Source organism: Poecilia reticulata, chromosome 20 (genome assembly GCF_904066995.2).
Source record: "Poecilia reticulata chromosome 20, P_reticulata-male-v2, whole genome shotgun sequence".
NCBI classification, from domain to species: domain Eukaryota; kingdom Metazoa; phylum Chordata; class Actinopteri; order Cyprinodontiformes; family Poeciliidae; genus Poecilia; species Poecilia reticulata.
Window position 1 is genome coordinate 13,984,875 of NC_088849.1, and position 18,975 is coordinate 14,003,849.

The 18,975-nt window shown below is 39.0% G+C and overlaps 1 protein-coding gene across 1 annotated transcript in view; it reads right to left on the reverse strand.

Annotated features, from left to right (window-relative positions):
* Positions 1–39: 39 nt before the first annotated feature.
* The window catches only part of kcnb2b (potassium voltage-gated channel subfamily B member 2b), a 101,001-nt gene continuing 82,065 nt past the window's right edge, over positions 40–18,975 (reverse strand). The window contains exon 3 of the mRNA XM_008396375.3: positions 40–6,946. Within this exon, the coding sequence (XP_008394597.1) occupies positions 5,015–6,946 (1,932 nt within the window). The 3' untranslated portion in view covers positions 40–5,014. The remainder of the gene's footprint in view (positions 6,947–18,975) is intronic.

Here is an 18,975-nt window from a genome sequence, read left to right on the forward strand (position 1 = left end):
AACATCTGCTTAGATGCAGAAAAGCAGACACGAAACACATAAGATATATACACATTTATTTGTTATTCTGCATAATGCTAGTAGATGTAATGGGGAACAATGCTCTACAGAAATGTTGACAAACATGTCCCATAACAAACTGTTCTATGGTCACATAATTGCTTGGACTACAACATGCATACAAAGATGTCACTTTGTACAGAAACAGTCTGTAGCTCAGAATATGTCTAATGATAATGTCATCTCAAAGCTGAACGGAGAAAAACAAATAAAAAAAATTATAATGTAAGAGGCATAATATACACATACATAAGAACAAAACAATGTTGCTTTATGCATTTTTGGGGAGAACGGCTTGGTAAGCACAAGTGATCGACACAGACAATAAACATTCTCTCAGAGAAAATAAAGACATCATTTCCACTCTGTACAGCATCACTAATCAATGTGCTGTTATGAGACACTAAGACAGAGCATGGTCTTTTCGCTGTCAGCCTGCAGAATTCCTTTCCACAGAAATTTTATTCCACTATAACCGATCAATCCAACTCCCTTTGTTTCTCTACTCTGTTATAATGAAGGATTATTCAGGGCTAACACAGACACATGATTACCACGAACAAGAGATGAAAGGGGGGAAAAAAAAGCATAGGTACAGAATTAAGGAGCTTCAACATGAGGGTTTTCATCAGACCTTCATTCATAAAAGAAAACAACAAAAACAACCAACACTCACCCTGGATTTGACATCGGAGGGAACCAGAAACATCCAAGTCTCCAATGATGCATCATTCATTTCACAAAGATGACTCCATGAGGTGTTGCAAATCTCTGAATACTGAGTCAAATTATGCTACGTTGGGCATACAGGTAAAAAAAAAAAAAAAAGCAAATGCAAAAAAAAAAAAAAAAAAAAAAAAAAAAAACGGTTTTCAAAAACATTTAACTCGACACTTTTGCTTCCTCTACAAGGCTTTTCTTTAACCCGATGATTGCCTTTGCCGAGTCACACCAGGTGGCCAAAGTCTGTAAAGCTGTAGAGAATGGAGCAGTAGACAACCTACAGTGCACTGCAAAAGTACTCACACTCCTTGAATCTTTTCACATTGAAGCACATTACAACCACAAACTGCAATATGTTTTAGGTGAATTTTATGTAGCAACACAAAGTGTTGCATGAAGGTAAAGCGGAAGGAGAGTGACTTACAGTTCACAAAAGTGATAAAAATGGATCTCTGCGGTTCCTCCAGATTTACCATGGGACCCTCGGATCCTTCTCTGATTAATGGTCTCTTTGCCTAACTGTGTCTTGCTCTTTCTGTTTTATGATAATGGGTTGAATAGTGCGCCATGAACATTTCTAAGCTCGCAAAGCTTTGGAATATTGCTTTTATGAAACCAAGTTTGCTTTAAGCTTCTCACCCTGACCTATATGCTTTGTTCCTTGGTCTTCATGAGGCAGTTTGTTTGCTAGTGTTATCTTAATAAACCTTTGAGGTCTTTATAGAATTGTTGGACTTATACCAAGACTGAATCACACACAGGTGGACAGCATTTAATCATTGGATTTTATAGATAAATATATTGAGGTTTGTGGCTGTAATCTTAAAAACATTTTGAAAAAAATTCAAAAGATATATGCACTTTTGCAAGGCACTGCAATCAGATGGATGGCTATAGACCCTCATTGTCACTCCTTTGCTCATCACCGAAGGCTAATGGAGATGAATATTGAATGTGCTGCACAGAATTATCCATGGCGAGGGATACATATTGTGGCTCCGTTATATAGCAGCCAGGACATTGACATTAATTTAACAACGGCTTTGAAAAAGTACAGAAATAGAGAGTTTGACACTAGTTGTTAAAAAGAAAAAGAAAACAACACAAACAACAAATCATTTATCCAATGAGAACATCAGAGATTTATAGAAAACCTGAGAACTCAATAACATTACTTGTATCTGTTACATAAAGACCTGATTTCTCCTATAAAATTAGAATTTTCTGTACAGTGCTATATGAACAAAGCAAATGACTTGCTGCCTTCTCATAAACAGAGGTCTTATGAAAAGGTGGGCATCATTTCAACCACCATATGGCAGGAAATTGTGGTCATGCTCTGTTGTTTTTTGGTTTAGAAAAAATAGAATCATTCTTAATTCACAAAAAACACAAAATACTGCTTGTGGCGACTAAAATTAGATCAGGTTATTATTATTTGAACAGCTATAGAAAAGGCCCTGGTGGTCAATTTGGATCCATCTACCCACAAATATTCAAATTTGAGGTGCGTTGATACCTGGCATTAAGGTGCATGTGACAGCAATTTATGTGTATAATATAAAATCAAAACTTTAATTCCCATTTGCATTGTTTTGATAGATTCTGGTAGCTGCAGCAGTGTTTCACCACCGTATTAAAGATAAAACATTTGAAAAACACAGGTCATTTCTGCCTGTACACATACAAATTCCCATTGACAGAAAATAAAGTGCCACAATTCTTGGCCTGCATAGATTGCAGTATGCGGTATTGCACATTCCACAACTTTCTGTGAAAAAAAACCCAACCAAAAAACAAAGACATGGTGATCATAAATAGGAAATCAAAAATAAAACTAACAACTCACCCATGTCCTTCCTCTCACTGCAATTCAGCTTTGTGCGGCTCAAACTCACTCATGCAGACACATTGAGACAATGTATACGTTTCTAGCAAAAAGCAAAAAAAAAAAAAAAAAGCAATCAAAGGCAACATCAACAGATATTTTCAGTCAGTGTAAAACAATCGTGAGAAGACAAGAGACAAAAAGAGAGAATAGAGAACTCCGTTGGGTTTAAGTTTGACTGAAAAACATAATAAATTACAGTCTAAAACACCACAAATAAATAATGAGGGGAAAAAAATGGCATAAACCCATCAGCTGGATCAGGTAAAGTTGCAGGAGACATTAGGATGCAGGGGAGGTAAGACAATGTACTCAATGGAGATAAACGAACCATAAGCAACAAATACAACTCTAGTTATACAAGATGTTTTTAATAGATGATATGATGCAGCTGAGATAGATAAAAGCATGTAAGTGTGCTTAATTTGGTCCATTGGTATTAGGAAGAATACTGTTGCTTTATGTTATAGTCAATATCCAACAAAATTGGCATAAATGCTAATATTTAGTGATGCAATCCTCGGAAATATGTTGTCAACTTCCAAACTCTGGTTTTTGACCTGCCCATACACCAATTTTAGCTGATTCTGATTTCTCTATATAAGAACTATATTACAAGATGATATAAGAAGAGCAGTCAAAATATACTTTTCTAGCTTTCCTACTGTCAGTCATTGTTTTTTTAATTTTAATTTTATTTTTGAAGCAGAGGCAACGGCCCACTGCTATGTGAGAGAGCAGTCACAACAAAGCAGGGTTTTACAATTATTTTAAAGCAAAGCCAAAAGGATTGTGGAAATGACATTTTAAGTTGTCTTTAGATTAGTGACTAGTGCAGTTAGCATTTATAAAACAACCATATTCTGTGCGTATTCCCTGGGTAATGAACATTTTTAGTTTTGAAAAACTGCCAACTTTTCTAAATCAATTGTTCCATGACAGACAGGCTGAAAGTTCAAACAATAAAACAGAGCACCCCTAGGTACTCTGTTCAATCTTTCTGTTATCTGCTGAAGTTTAACTCTCTCTCGCTCCCTTGCAGCAACCTAAATGAATCGTCGCCATCTCTGGACAAATCACAGAGAATACAGTTGTTTTTTTTAAAGAGCTTCCTTTATCTATTTGCTTTCTTTGACTTATTTTCCAATTACAGCTTTAACACCAAATAGTGCTCTTTTCCTTGATCCCAGTAGCACTTGGTATGAGGTATTCACTACTCAAAAGAGATTTAAAAGTTAAAAATAATGGGGTTTCAGTCAACAGCCAATTTTCTAATGCATCTCTATTAATATTTAAGCATTTATCTGTATTATTGACATTTCTTCTGAAATATTCTCATATGAACTCTTTTATTTTGTGACGTCTAATCCTACAAAATTTACATTCTATTGTTTCTTAAGTCTACTTAAAGATGTGTATAATCTGTTGTCAGAGAGTGAATAAAATTCTTAGAAGTGATTAGGACAGAATCTAAAACTGGTCCCCTACTGATGATCCTGCATTAAAAATATTTTCTGTGTTTCCAGTTTTACTGGTTATATACATTATTTGGCATCTGCAGTATAGGTGTTATGTGCTTTAAGTGAATAGAGGTGTTTTGAATGTAGAGACTGGATATCTGGATGATTACAAAACTAAAAGTTGAAAAGGTGCTATAAAAACCCAAAGCAATAATGTCAGTATTACAGGTTGAAACATCAATTGCACTAAGAGAAAAGAAAAAAGAAAAACATTACAGGGTTCATCATGGGAACACTTTGCATTTCCACATCAGGTAATGATATGTTTTTGTTTTTTTTAATATAGATCGCTACGATGCCAACACCCACTCTCATGGCTGTTGATTCAATTCACCCCATCCTTTTTCACATTACAAATTGTTTGTACCTTCTGTCCTTTGCTGTCCTGTGCATTGTCATTGCCTTGAATGTTGTTGTATTTACAGTGGAGTGCTTTCAGCAAACTAAGCACCATAAAATATCCGTCTTTGTTTAAATGCATGCTTTGTACAGATAAGTCTGTGCAATTCCCTTGCAAGAAAAAAAGAGGATTTTTTTTTTTTTTTTTTACGTTGGGAGAACTTGTGTCTGCATTAGATGACAAATTCCCGGTACCTCCAGAGCCTCTTTTTTGTCTCTTTGAGCTCACTGTTTATTCCAGCGTCACTCTCAAAACTGCACAAAGAACCGCAGTTTCTGATTCAGCAATACACAACAACACAAGTAAAAGAGAACTTGTCATGCCATGCAAAAGTATCTTTCTGTCAGACTGCACCAAGCCTTTTTCTGCTGCTCTCCCACATGCCAGGGCTGAGGTTGTTTTAGGTCTAGCTTTCCCTGCTGCTCACATGCTTGTTTCACAGGTTGGAGAGAGGCTGCCATCTCCAGGTATCAGGTGAATGTCAGATGATGTAAATATGTGATTTTCTACTTTGTGTCCACCTGGATTGTTGCCTTGGGAGCAATTTTGTGCTGCTGTTTTAGGTGACAAGGGTGCAACTGCAGCGCCAGCCTCCTCCATGAGTTGCTTCTCCTCATGGTTGTCTGTGGATTGATCTTCATCACCAGGTGGGGTGTCTACCAATAGTTTCTTAGGGGAGAAGCTGCAGGGGCCCTCTGTTGTGACTGGGATAAGCTCTTCTGAACTGGGAATAAGTGGTGACGTCTCTCCCGTTGGGGACTCGTCTCCCAGGACACTTGAGCTAATGTCCCCAGGAGAGGTGGTGCTAGGCGGAGTAATAGGACCGTCATTGGAGGATTTGTTGAAGTTACTCTTCAACCCTGTTATTTTTGGAGGATTATTTTCAGATGGAGAGCTTTGGGTTATCTCCACAGCACTGTTGAAGCGTTTGCCTTCCTCTGTATGTAAATCTGATCCGTCGCATGGGTTGTGAGACTCATAGAAGTCATTACCAGTACACCTCAAGTGGCTAAAATTCAAAAACGGTGGAATTGTGGGTTGTCTGATCTCATATAACCCATCATCATCACCAGCCTGGTTGAAACCCTGGTTTATGCACTCTGCTGGACAGCTGGCTACATTGTCTTTCAAAGAATCCCTGACTTCCCTCATTTCAAGTAGCACCTCTTCCTTTAACGTAGAGTCAGGGCTGAGAGATTTCTTTGGAGATCCAGGGACAGTCATAGTTGTGCTCAGAGTGCTCATGGAACTTGTGGTGTTCAGATTTGTGAAGGATTGAGACTTGGTCATCTGGTTGTACATTTCCTCCAGTTTCTGAACGCTAAGGTGCTGTGGGGTCCTACTTATCCGATGCTGACTTCCAGTGGTGGTGATGGTTATACCATGGGGTGAGCTTTGAGGTCCTAACTCTGGGTTTCGTTTGTCTGGAGATCGGAGACTGCTCTCGGAAGTGGCGTGCCTGGTGGAGCTACCCAAACGGTTTGGTGTAAGGTGATTGTCCAGGGAAGTTTTGTCATCACCTTTCTCTACCACCACATCCAATATTTCCATACTACGAGCAAAGGCATCTTTAAGGTTCATTGATACGATGCTGCCGTTCCTCTTAGCTCTCTCCAATGCCTCCCTCCTCTTGATGGCTTTCTCTTGCCTCTTCTGCTCCTTATAAAATTCTGAGAAGTTGTTGACAATGATAGGGATTGGTAGGGCAATGACTAGCACCCCTGCAATACAGCAGAGTCCTCCAACGATCTTTCCAAGTAAAGTCTGTGGGTAAATATCCCCGTAGCCCACAGTAGTCATTGTAATGGTGGCCCACCAGAACGAGGCAGGAATACTTGTGAATTTGGTGGCATCTTCATCTTTCTCAGCAAAGAACACCAAACTGGAAAATATCATGATGCCCATAGCAAGAAATAATATGAGCAAGCCAAGTTCATTGTAGCTCCTTCTCAAAGTGAACCCTAGAGACTGGAGCCCTGTAGAGTGTCTGGCCAACTTCAAGATTCTCAATATTCTCATGATTCTGAATATTTGTACTACACGGCGCACATTTTGGAACTGTAGCACACTCTTGTTGGATTCTGTTAGGAAGATGGTGACATAGTAGGGCAGGATGGCCAGCAGATCAATGACATTCAGTGGGCCTTTAAAGAACTTCCACTTGTTCGGAGAGGACAGGAAGCGTAGGAGGTACTCCATGGTGAACCACGCGATGCAAACAGCCTCCACATGGGCCAGCTGAGGGTTATCATTGGCTTGACCAAACTCGTCCGTGACCTGGAGCTCTGGTAAGGTGTTGAGAGACAAGGCGATGGTGGACAGGACGATAAAGAGGATTGATATTATGGCGAGAATCTGAAATGAGAGAGGAAAACAAGACGAAATGTAAATAAGTCCAATTGCCAAATTCTTACAAAAAGAGGATACATTAAAGAAGATTAAAGCAATAAACACATCAAACTCGGTTAATCTGTTAATCAGTCAAAATAGCTCTGCAGTGTTTGACTTTATTTCTCACAGTCAACACTTTATGACTCAGTTGGCAGATCACAATAGCATTCATAATCAGAGGAATCTGCTTTGCATTAATAGACAGGGGGGTGGGGGGAGCTGCATAAAGAAAGCTTGAATGTCTTAAGAGTGAATGATTTGAATGTAATGGAGTGTGTCTTTGCTTGAAAGACACCTTGGAGGAGTTCCTGAATACAGATGAAAAACCCATTATACATACAAAAATCTCAACCTATCGCCCTAAAAGCTTTAATTGTATCTGATAACTCTGTTAGTCTATTTTGATTTATTTATTTTGGTTCTGATCCACCTGCGTTCCCACTGCTGATTATAAAATATGACAAATTATGACTCATGATTAAATGAAAATGCCTTAATGCACATAAGCACAATTCCTTAGAGAAGACTGTAAGATAAATATTAAAAGACACTTTGAAATTGTCAAATAACGAATAAGATGTCATCCTGTTCAATGCAAACTGCTGCATAGTCAGTACATGGCCAAGAAATAGACAGTACAAGTTCATATCCACTAATGCATCTTTGTAGTCACCCTACTTTGACAGTGGGCAATATTATCATTTCTACGTCTATCCAAAGAAATTTTGTTTGAGACGGTAGAATAAACCCACAATAATCTTTTAAACTCCTGCTGGTCACAGTAATGTTTCTTGTTTCAATTTTAAAAAAGAAATTGCACACTTCACATCTGAGATCACTTATCAGACAACCATTTGTCATTGTGGCCTCAGTTGTAAGAGCTAAGAATATCAGGCCTAGAGGTCGGCATGGGGCGAGATTAAGTGGCAGCACTTATCTATACCGGGATTTATTGACAGCGATTGATTAAAGCTGGCCTCAGATGTCTTGTCTAGTGTTTGAGATATATAAAATGAGCAATCAAGCGATGGGAGGAGGATTGCTTTTGAATGTCACATCATATGAGAAGAGCTGAATTTTTCATCCAGAGCTCTGCTTTATACCCGACTACTTGCCAAGCCACAGGGATTAGTTGATGTCCGTTTTTCTCTTAACTCATCTCTGCCAGTCTCTCCGTCCCGACCCCCAAAGGTGAATAGTTTCCATCCGACAGTAAGGGAAGCGCTGCAGTATAACTTCTACTAAAATCCACCACATGGAAAAATTTGCATGCTTTTGTGCAAAGTCCTCTGTGACCTGTGCAATATAAAACCTATTAAAGTCTAATGGAGAGAGATTGAAGAGCCTCAGTCATGTCACCCTGAATACAAATCACAAACCACATTTAGCTGGAGACCACACAGATGATCCTACATACATTTATGCTCAGAACTCTTGAGACAATTATATAATCTCCTTTGAGAATTCATTAAATTAGCTACTATGAAATTCTAATATAAGTGGAAGCTTAAGGATTTTAGGATGTTTCAGAAACAGACATTTCTAAGACATATCAATTATCCAGTGAAATGAACCAAGAATGGTAAATTCCTTCTCTCCAATGAAGTAAAGAATAAAAAATTCAATTACTTAAAAAAGTACTCATACACCTTAATCTTTTTAGACATGTTACTGCATGACAACCGCAGTCATCAGCTTTATTTCACTGGAAAATTTATGTGATAGATCAAAACCATAGAAGCCCCCTAAGTGTGAAAATTATATAAAAAAATGGCATACAGATTTATGACATTTAAAAACCATAAATTAACTTGAATATGTATATTCAACCATCTTTATTTGGGTGCCACTAAATATTATTTAGCAATAATAGAAATGTAAAAGCATTCCACGGCCAAATAAATCTGTCTAAATATTAAGTGCTTATCTCTATTATTTTGCATAGATAGTTGCCAGGATTTTGAGAGAAATGTTCTGTCCCTTTTTGCAGAGTCAGAAAACATCACAAGATTTCTGGCTGCATTAAGTTCAGGTGTACGAATAGCTTTCGCAAGGCACTGTGTAGAAAAGCCAGCATGATGGCTCAGCAGAGGAAGTGTTATCACTAAACGCTGGTCCTGATTAGGTTAAACCAATTAGCAGCTAAGAGAGACAAACCAGGCAGTGCTGGCACAGAGCTGAAGAAAAAAAAAAAAGTGGAGTCATGGTAAGGACACGGATCACGTCCACATCCCCCTGAAACTTTTTGGCAAGCTCGTTATGTGCTCATGCCTGGTTGCCAAGTTACTCAGATGGCCTTCATGGGTGTTTCTAAATACGGAGAAGAAGGAAAAAAAACACAAGCAGGAAACATTCTGGGTAAAATCATACATGCTCACAATGCAGATTTTTTCACATAATGTATGACAGGCTTTGCAGTATATTAAAGCACTCTCATTTCAGAGAGACCAGCTTGCCTTTATGATCTCTACTAATAAAAGCTTCACAGGGGACACTTAAAAGCGCAGTATGACCAGGTGTGGGCCGCCTATAGGGACTCATCTGTCACAGACATGCACCCCTTTTCCTCACCGATATGCCAATTGCCGCTGGAGCGTGGGGATGAACAGTCCTGAGGTGACTTGCATTAACCTGTGCTGTAACTGAGTGGGAGTAGTTAAGAGGATCAATTACTCAGTCTCCTTCCCACCCCTCCACCCCTTGATTTGCATGTGCTGCAGCGTTAAGAATAGCATCAAATGGCGTGCGTGGTGGATTAAAAAAAAAAAACGAGACCAGCAAAGTCACTTGGCCTGAGGGTGACCTGCAGGATGAGAGGTGAACTAGAGAGGAGACGGAGGAAGATATTAGATATTTGATTGAACTTCATAATCTGTGGCGTTATTCTCTTGCCAGGAGTTCAAAGTGTAAAACAACTTTTTGATCTCTATGCAGCTCTGTTGTGTTTTCCACTAACTGCTTAATCTAGAACCAAGGGATCACCCTAAATTAATTCTTCATGCTTACTTTTCTCTAATAAAGACGTAACTCAGATTAAAGTCTCTTTCCCACTCCGTCTCTGAAATGTTCCTCTCACGGTGAGAGGGAAAAGTCACAGTCAGGTCGGGGACAGGCTGGTCATGAGACCTGATTGGCTTAGGCGGAATGGAAATGTTCTCAGATGATTAGGTTGTGTGCGCCGTGCCTTAATTGTCCATGACCACTTTAGCCGCTGCACTTCCTCTCCACCTACTGCACCGCAGCACAGACTGCTTTGCACGGAGAGCTGGGTTACGTTGAGATTTAAAATATGAGGCAGAAGACAGATGGGCACAGAGAGGGAGATTTTTTATTTTTTTTAAGTCACGTGGCTTAGTTTTACGCAACAATCTGATGACTTCCCTTAATACTTTACTCTTTTACTCTTGAGCGTTTTGTAAAAGACATATATCTCAAACAGTGGAGAGGCGGCTCAGATCTTCTGTTTGAAAAAGTCCCTTGCAAAATTGTGAATTTTGTCATGTTGCAACCACAAATGTAATGTAATCAAATTAGGAGACAAGTGTGACATGGCAGGAAAAACCTTTCCAAAATAATTTTTAAAGCAAAACCTAAAAAACATTGTTTGCATCTGTACTGTGACTACAAAATTCTACCAAATACCGTAAATATCCTCTGATGTAAGCTCTGTAGTTTAGATTAGAACAGCTAAAGAGAACGCCAGGACTGTCCTTGCAAAAGAAAAGCACAAAACTGTTTATTCACACCCTAAAATTCCTTCCACTTTCATTTCAGAGTATCAGAATTAAATAATTAAGAATAATATAAGAATGAAACATTTCCACATGTACTGGATAAGGAGTAGATCTGATTTAGCCACCATCACCATACGCCGTCTTCATGATGCTGTTAGTACTACTATCCCTCAGCTTCTTACAAAGTGTTAAGAGGAAGTGTAGTGATCTGGAAGGGAAAACACGCAAGAGTCGCTGTGTTAAGAGCCCTCTGGAGAGTCTCTTCACAACCTTTTCAACCACCTGTCATCTCTAGCCACGAATCTTCAAATGGCAAGTGTCATTCCTCTCCTTCCTCTTCAAAGACGAGGTTGACAGCAGCACTAATTCCTCTATAAGCGTCCTGTCATTAGTGGCAGCGCAGTGGTCGCCTTTACAATTCACTTCTCGTATTGTCTTCCCTGCCAGGATGAGGGAAAAGTCGTGAGACAAAAAATAAACTGCATCACACCGATGGTCCATCTGCCACCTCTGGGAATGTAATCGATTGTGTACTCATCAAATTCTGGAAGCTGAGCAAAGAGCCCCTATAGATGCTATACCCATTGTCAGACATCTTACGGACCATGATCCACCTCTGAAGGTCCACGCTCTCCCCTCTGGGCACTTGAGTCTTCAGTTTGTACTGGACAAATCGACTCATTCTTCAGGTATGATAATTGTTTTTGCTGGAGAATCAATCCGAGTGATTATGGCTATGCTAATGAAGATTGATCCCAGGACCTCTGTGGTCTTTCATTACTTCTGAGACTATCTCTTTCAGTGTGATGGCATCGTCAAACCATGCACAGCACGATTAGTAATTTTCTGCTAACTAAACAAAATTAATTATTTTCTCATGATGTACAACTTGGACATGAAGTCTAAAATTTCCATTCATCAACAAATCAGCAAATAATCCAACTCATCAAAACAAACATGTTATTAGAGGCGGTAATAATAAATGGGGATAATCTATGTTGAATTTGGAACTACCTGTTTTAAAGAACCTGCACATTTCATCCTGACAAAGTCAATATTTGCTAAGTTTACTTGTTTTATTAGCACCCTAAGTTTACACAAAGATATGACATAATTTCTGTTAGTTTTTTGGCAGCATTATATGCAATAACAGATTGAATTGATTTAAATTGTGGGAATAAATGTCCGTCACTTCAGTCTGTCTCCATCGAAGTGGGTAAGCAATCCTAAAAAGCAGACTAAGCTATCAGGAAATGTTCAAAATACTTGATATGTAGTTTCTTATTACTTATTAGCTTTATTTATTTATTTTTTGTAGTAGAAATATTGACCCAGGGCAGCTGTAGCTTCAATGTACAAGTACAGGCCATTTACAATAACATGTTAATTTATAGAGTTTGTGATGTTCCACCATTACAATTCAGAAGATGTCATTGGCCTTAAAAAGTCTAAGCAGTGCATCTTCATTGGCTCAACAGTGTGGAAAAAGTTTCAAAGCATCCAAAAATAGCAAGGTATGAATCCCATGTCTAATCTAAGCCAATTACTGATAACACTGTGCAAATACGTCATTTTCTTCAGGAACCCGACTCATTCTTAAAACAAGGTTTACAAAGCATGGATAGTTTGAGTATCCACTTGCATTTATCCCTTAAAGTGAGCCGATATTAATCAGTGACAAAGAGGGGAAGAGCTCCCTGTCTTTTTGTTCCACCATGTCAAGATTCTGCTGGTCAAGGGCCTTTACTGTGGCTTCTTTCCATACTTACACACATGGTAAGAAAGCGAGGGAAACAGAACTGGGTGGTTGTATCAAGTTGCCATCAACAATTTTATTTAGCAGATTCTCTGAGCTTCACAGAGGTTTGAAAAGATGCCACAGCCATTGCAATTTAGTTCTCAATTGTAAAGCTGATAGCCAGTGGATAAAATAATTGGCTTCATAAAGAACTGGACAAAATTGGCTAAAAACCATCCACGTAAAAACTGGAACAATATTAATGTTAGCTTGTCCCAGAGAGTTTGAAATGAAACACTCAAATCAAATGAAGCCATTGCAGGATCCATCTGCTGCACTATCTTTGGAGACTCCAGGGGGAGTAAGGTGCAAGACAATTAATTCTTATCTCAAGTAAATTATTGAGCCAATTTTGTACCTTTAACAGCAGCGCTGTCAGTAATTGCTGAGGATGTAACCCATCTGTCGTAGCATAACACAGATTCACAATACTCTGTCACTTGCCATTTATTTTGCCATCCGTCAAATAGATTATAGTATGCACTTGGGAACCGTAGTTAGCAGCATTGTCATGATGTGATTGAAGTTTGAGGGTCTGTCTCCATGGTGTGTGTTTGGGGAAGAGGCTCAAAACTGTGCAAAGCAACCAGTTTGACATGGTTTGTTGACCAAAGCACAAATCCTTTCTGGTGCTTCAATATTATCTTTGCTAAATGTTAACACAAACCAGACGGATTTGACTAATGTTTTAGACCGAGTGTGAGAATCATTCAGCAGCTCAAATTAAAATGGTCGAGTGGGTTGACAGCATATGAGGAGCCCTGATCAATAAGCACTTCTCATCTGCTTACAGGATACATGCACCTTCAACTACTACAGAGCAGAGGCAGTTTGTTTTAGCAGCAACATGGCAGGTGTAAACAGAGAATAATAAAAAAATTTGATGCATTTATGATGTTAACCTTTTAGCATTTTTGCTAATTAAAAAAGAAAAAAAGAAAATCTTATCTGATAACTCTATCTGATAAAATACAACATGCAAAATACGCATTATTCACATTCTTTCCAAAATCCTCTTTAAAATCCTTCCACGACTCTCAAGAAAGTTTTTATATAATAAAAAGAAATGTTGGTTTGTTGCTTACATGTATGATACTAGAGACAAGTAGATAAATTGTGGTTGGGACCATTTGCTTTAAGGCAGATCAATCTTGACAGGTGACCAACTATATATATATATATATATATATATATATATATATATATATATATGTATATATATATATATATTAGAGATGTGCCGATCAGGTTTTTTCCTGCCGATACCGATCACCCATGAGGGCCAATCACCGATACCGATCACATTATTATTTTTTTATCATAAATACTACCGGTTACATTATGTGGAAGAACGAACCATGAATTTACCTTAATTTAGACAAAAACTTGTTTTTAATAACGTTTTACAAGAAGAAAGCTAAACAAAGCAGGCATTGTGCAAATTGTACTGCTATCGATAATACTATCTTTAACAGACTGAAAACACATGAAGGCTCTGAAGAGGCTAAATAATGCAAAGAGCCTAAATAAAACCTCTCAACATTGCCAAAACATTCAAGTATAAAACTTAACATTCAAGGGCAATTACAGGATCCATTACAATAAACAATCCAGAGTTACTGAATGAAACCTTCCTGATAGCATGGCGGCTAGCTGATTACTGCTAGTTCTGAGTGGCTGTTTCTGACTGAGTAATTATGCAGAGCAGGGAGGAGATCGATTGTTTTTTCAGAGATTATCTGTCTCATGTTAGGACAGCGAAAGTTTTAATACATATGTAAAATGTATTTTTCTAGGTTAGATGCTGCAGCTTTAAGCAGAGGTTCGGTGTGAGAGTCACTACCAGGTGGAGCAGAAGCGGCGCTCCGTCTGTGAAATATTACTACCTCTAACAGTGGTTTAACACCAAGAGCAGAACCAGCGTCTTACATTGCAGCTCGAAGACTTAAATTATTTTGCGGGTTATTTGTTTAGCTTTCTGACCGTCATGCTAATCCGGGTGAGTGTTTGTAGCTGTGTGCTGCTTTACCTGCTATCTGATCCTCCATATGTCTTTTTTCTGCAGTGAGCCTTGATGTAGCCAAACTCCGTCGAGTATGACATTGTTTTTATGTCGTATTAGCTTCGTTATGTTGATGCATTTTGATGTGCTTCAATTTTCCGCCGCAACACGCAAACTTCCCCATTCACTCAGTGCGTTATAGTTCCACATCGCTTAGGATTTGTTGCTGCACGTTTGCACAGTGTGAAGGAAAGACGAGACCAGCTGCACAGGCAGGCTGCGAAATGAGATGCAGGTGATCGGTATCGGCAACATAAGCCAATGATCGCTGATCACCGATCATGCACTTTTTCACGAAAATCGGCCGATTATGATCGGTGACCGATCGATCGGCACACCTCTAATATATATATATATATATATATATATATATATATACACATATATATATATATGTGTGTTGTGGTCAAGACCCACCTAACCTGAGACCAAGACAAGACCAAAACCAGAGCATATCGAGACCAAGACCGAGGGAAGTTGAGACCGAGTCAAGACCAAGACCAGCGCCCCGCGCTACAGGACGATAAAATGGTGAAATATGATCAAAATTGCTTCTCAAATTGATCTGAAAGATCCATATTCCCATAAAAACACCTAGATATTAAATACTTAATAAATTTGACCAATGTTAAAATGAAGTGCTTCCATCTTCGTGCTACAATCCGCGGTGGTCTCGTGTCATCCCTAAAAAGATAATGCGCTGGGTGTTTGCCCATATTGTTCATGTCAGAAACCATCACTGTCTGCACCATTAAACATAGCAATTGAAGCAATGCCCGGACGGTAAATAACGTTCAACTATGAACACTGACCAAGGAGCAACAAAGAAATAACCAAGCACAAGACTCTCACCGTGACTGTTTTCACCCTCTCTCCTGCTACATATAGCCAGGCAGTCTGACACCATGGCAGACATTACAGCTGCCACTTAGAACGAAAACAATCATAGAGCAATGTGCATGCTCTGCATGCTCTTTCGTTCTTGTGTTTTATTTATTTGTTAATTAAAAAAAATATCAGTGTACATGATTAAATAAAATAATGATAGCTACTACAGTGTACGCAAAGCATTACAAGAACAAAGAGCGGCTCTCAGCGACACTCCAGTCCTATTTTCTAAGTAAAGAGCCGTTCAGAAGAATCTGACTGTTCCTGAATGTCACATCACTATATTGCAGACTTTTGGACACAGCGTTGTCCCATATACGCGACAAGTCAGTCAACACCTCTGCACAATAATTAAGTGCAATGAGTGACAACTTTTTTTCCATCACAAATGCTTATGTGTCTCTAAACAGCTAGCTTTACTAACATCACGTCAATGGAGCTTACCTTTCTTTGAGCTTATTTTCTAAGTGACAAAAAAAGTTAGACATAGTCCCCACCATTTGTGAAAGCGAAGCGCTGCTGAGTTAGCTGTAGCAATCGGATTTCTTATGATTTATGCAGCGCTATTCTATTACTGAGGATTAGACAGATCTTCTGCCGCTCAGAGGAAACCACTGCGCATGTCTTGGAGCGCCGCGTGCAAGTGAAAATTGGAGAGGGGGAGAGGGATTAACAGAAACACGTAATTGCTAGGATTTTAATTGGTGCGTTTTGCATCCACTGAAAACAATGATGTTAATAAATAAACTGGACAGTATGCTGTACATTTAGTGATATTTTCACAGTTGCGGTCTTGACTGGTCTTGAAATAAAATGCAGAGTCCTCAGCGCCCGAGACAGAGACAAGACCGAGACCAAATGCGGTCGAGAAAGAAAGTGGGCTGTATGCAATATTTTTAGATTCTGCATCCATTAATCTGTTGGCGTTCACACAAACAAGCCTCCACACAAGTACGAACAGTTAGACTGTGTTAGCGTGGGGTGCTCCATTAAAAACTAGAGTAGCTTTTGTCCCAGATGACAAGTCTGTGATTAGCAGGTAGAAACATCACATGCAGAAAATCCCATCTTAGTTGACAAGACCTGCTGGAAATACCTGCTGTCATGTGAGTTTTATGTGACACATCGCCTAAATCTTTCTAATGTCAGCTCCAATTAAAATCTAAATGTAACCCTGAAAGAAAAGCAGAATTATTTTTTTGTGTTGGAAGGAGCAGACAGAGGAAAATGAATCCTCTCAGCTGCTGGTGTCACTGCCTTATAATCATAAAGTTGCATTTCTAATCATAAATGCAACTTCGACTATAAGATTCTTATTTTGTGGAAATAATTTCAGTCCTTCCTGTCTGGTAAAGCTGACTGCAGTTGGCAGCTGTGTTATCAATAAAACCAAACACAGAAATGTTTTTTTTTTCCAGGACATTGATTTTGTCTATGCCAAATTTATTATGCGTAATTATTATGAGAAATAAGTTATGGGTGCTTAAAATTCATCTCGAGCAGCATCAGTCTCAGTTAGACTTAATTCTTTTTTATTACCAAGTTGTGATTCAGATCCCCAGCGATGCAGAAACTCAGAACTCACACATCCGAGCCACAGAGCACTCCATCAAGACAATTTCAGGGAGACGCTGTGGCCGTTGCTGCCAAGTCGGAGAAGGTAGTCAATGTAACCCCCGAGGCAAACATTTTCTTGGCTGCAGCGAGGGTAGATTACAGAAAGCATTTTCTCTGCTAAAAACAAAGCTAGAGACGGATCATGGTTATGTCCTTAATTCTTACACCAAGCATGCGGGAGTGCGAGAAACCTCCCTCCCGAGTCTAGCATGTACGCCACGCTCTACATTGACAATGTGAAGAGACGTTTATCAAGTTCACCGCATGTCAAATATTCAAATTAGGAGAAACAAGAGAACATTGTGTTCATCTGTAAGTGTAATTTCTAAAATCTTTGAATCCAGATTTGCAGTAGAGTCATTATTTTTTCTGCACTTACTAAACGAACAAATATTGTATCTTAATAAATAGGTTTTCCTGACAAGTTTAATAAAAAAAAAAAAAAAACAGTTACACCACCACCCCAAGAATAACATTAAAATGTAGATTGATACTGCTGGACTCCACTCCAAATTCAGAATTTCCTAAATAATCATGACCTCAAGCATGCCCCATTCTTAAGAAGATCCAGTGATGTATCCAGGGGTGAAAGTAAGGGGGTACGGCAGGGTACTGCGTACCCCTAAAAGATTTAGCGGGGGTGCTCAGTACCTGCAAGAGAGGAGCGGCTGTCAGCTGTAAAGAATCAATGGGTTCACTGTGCAGCCGCAAGTGCGCCACTAATCAGCCGTGACTGATTAGTTTTTGAAGAACAATCTAAAACAGACTTAATCAGTAAATAAATAACTTTTTTCCCATTTCATATAGTTTCTGAACTGTTCGTGCTTTGCTAGAGCAGGGCTGCAACACGTCGATCGCGGAAGGTTTTGAGTCGGTCTCAGCATTTAGGTGACAAACTGACCGCCGCCAAGAGGCTGAGAACCGCACTTCCTCCTCCGACTCACTTAAAACGTTTGTAACTTTATTAAGGAACAACAACAAAAAAATCAACAAAACGTGTTCAAATTAATGACCCAACAACAACAACAATAATCTCAGTGACTATTGTTTCAACAAGGTGTTGCGCAATTCTGTGCGTTTCGGTTCCATTACCAAAATAATTAGCAGAGCAAGATCAACCACCACTGTGTTCAGGGAGGCTTATTAATGATCGCTAAATAAATATCAAGCCTGAAAATCTAATATCGTAACGGACTGAATGTTTTTAACCTAATCTCTGTTCGCCTTGTGGAGTGCAGGAGGTTGCCATGGTGAGAGCCGGAGAGTAAAAATGTGCGAGTGGTTTAGAGTTGATCACCTGTTTGGGTAGTTTTACCTTTGCTGTGGGGCATCACAGCCGCTGTAGTTTCTGAACATTCAATAAAGACAAACTTGGACTAATTATCTCATTCTTTGTGAGAATACGTCAATCACAACAAACATCAAACACGGTAAATACGTTTTATTAAGTATTTAATAAATGGCTTCTACCGTGATAATTGTGTGAAATTAAATTAATTGTCTAATATAAAAAATAGTTTGGTGCTGTTGGCTCAGAGTCTCAGAGGCTTTTCCTTTATCAAACAATATTTTTTTTGTCTCTTACTTAGTGGAAATATTGATGTTGATGAGATTTTCTCCAAAATAATAACTTTTTTCAACTTTTATAGCTCCACTCACTGTTGAAAATGAGCCTCTAACATTCACAAATGACAGTGAAATAAAATCCAATCCAACATCTGGTTTGAGGTGATTCCTCTGGAACCTGTTGGAGGAAAAATATCCCAACTTCAGAAGATGAGCTTTAACCTAACAGAGCTCTGTGGTTCCTCCTGTCAGTATGAGAGTCAGTGAGGAGGCGCCTTGTCAGGAAGATGAAGTGGAAGCTGCAGGATCTTTAGAACAAACGGGTCAT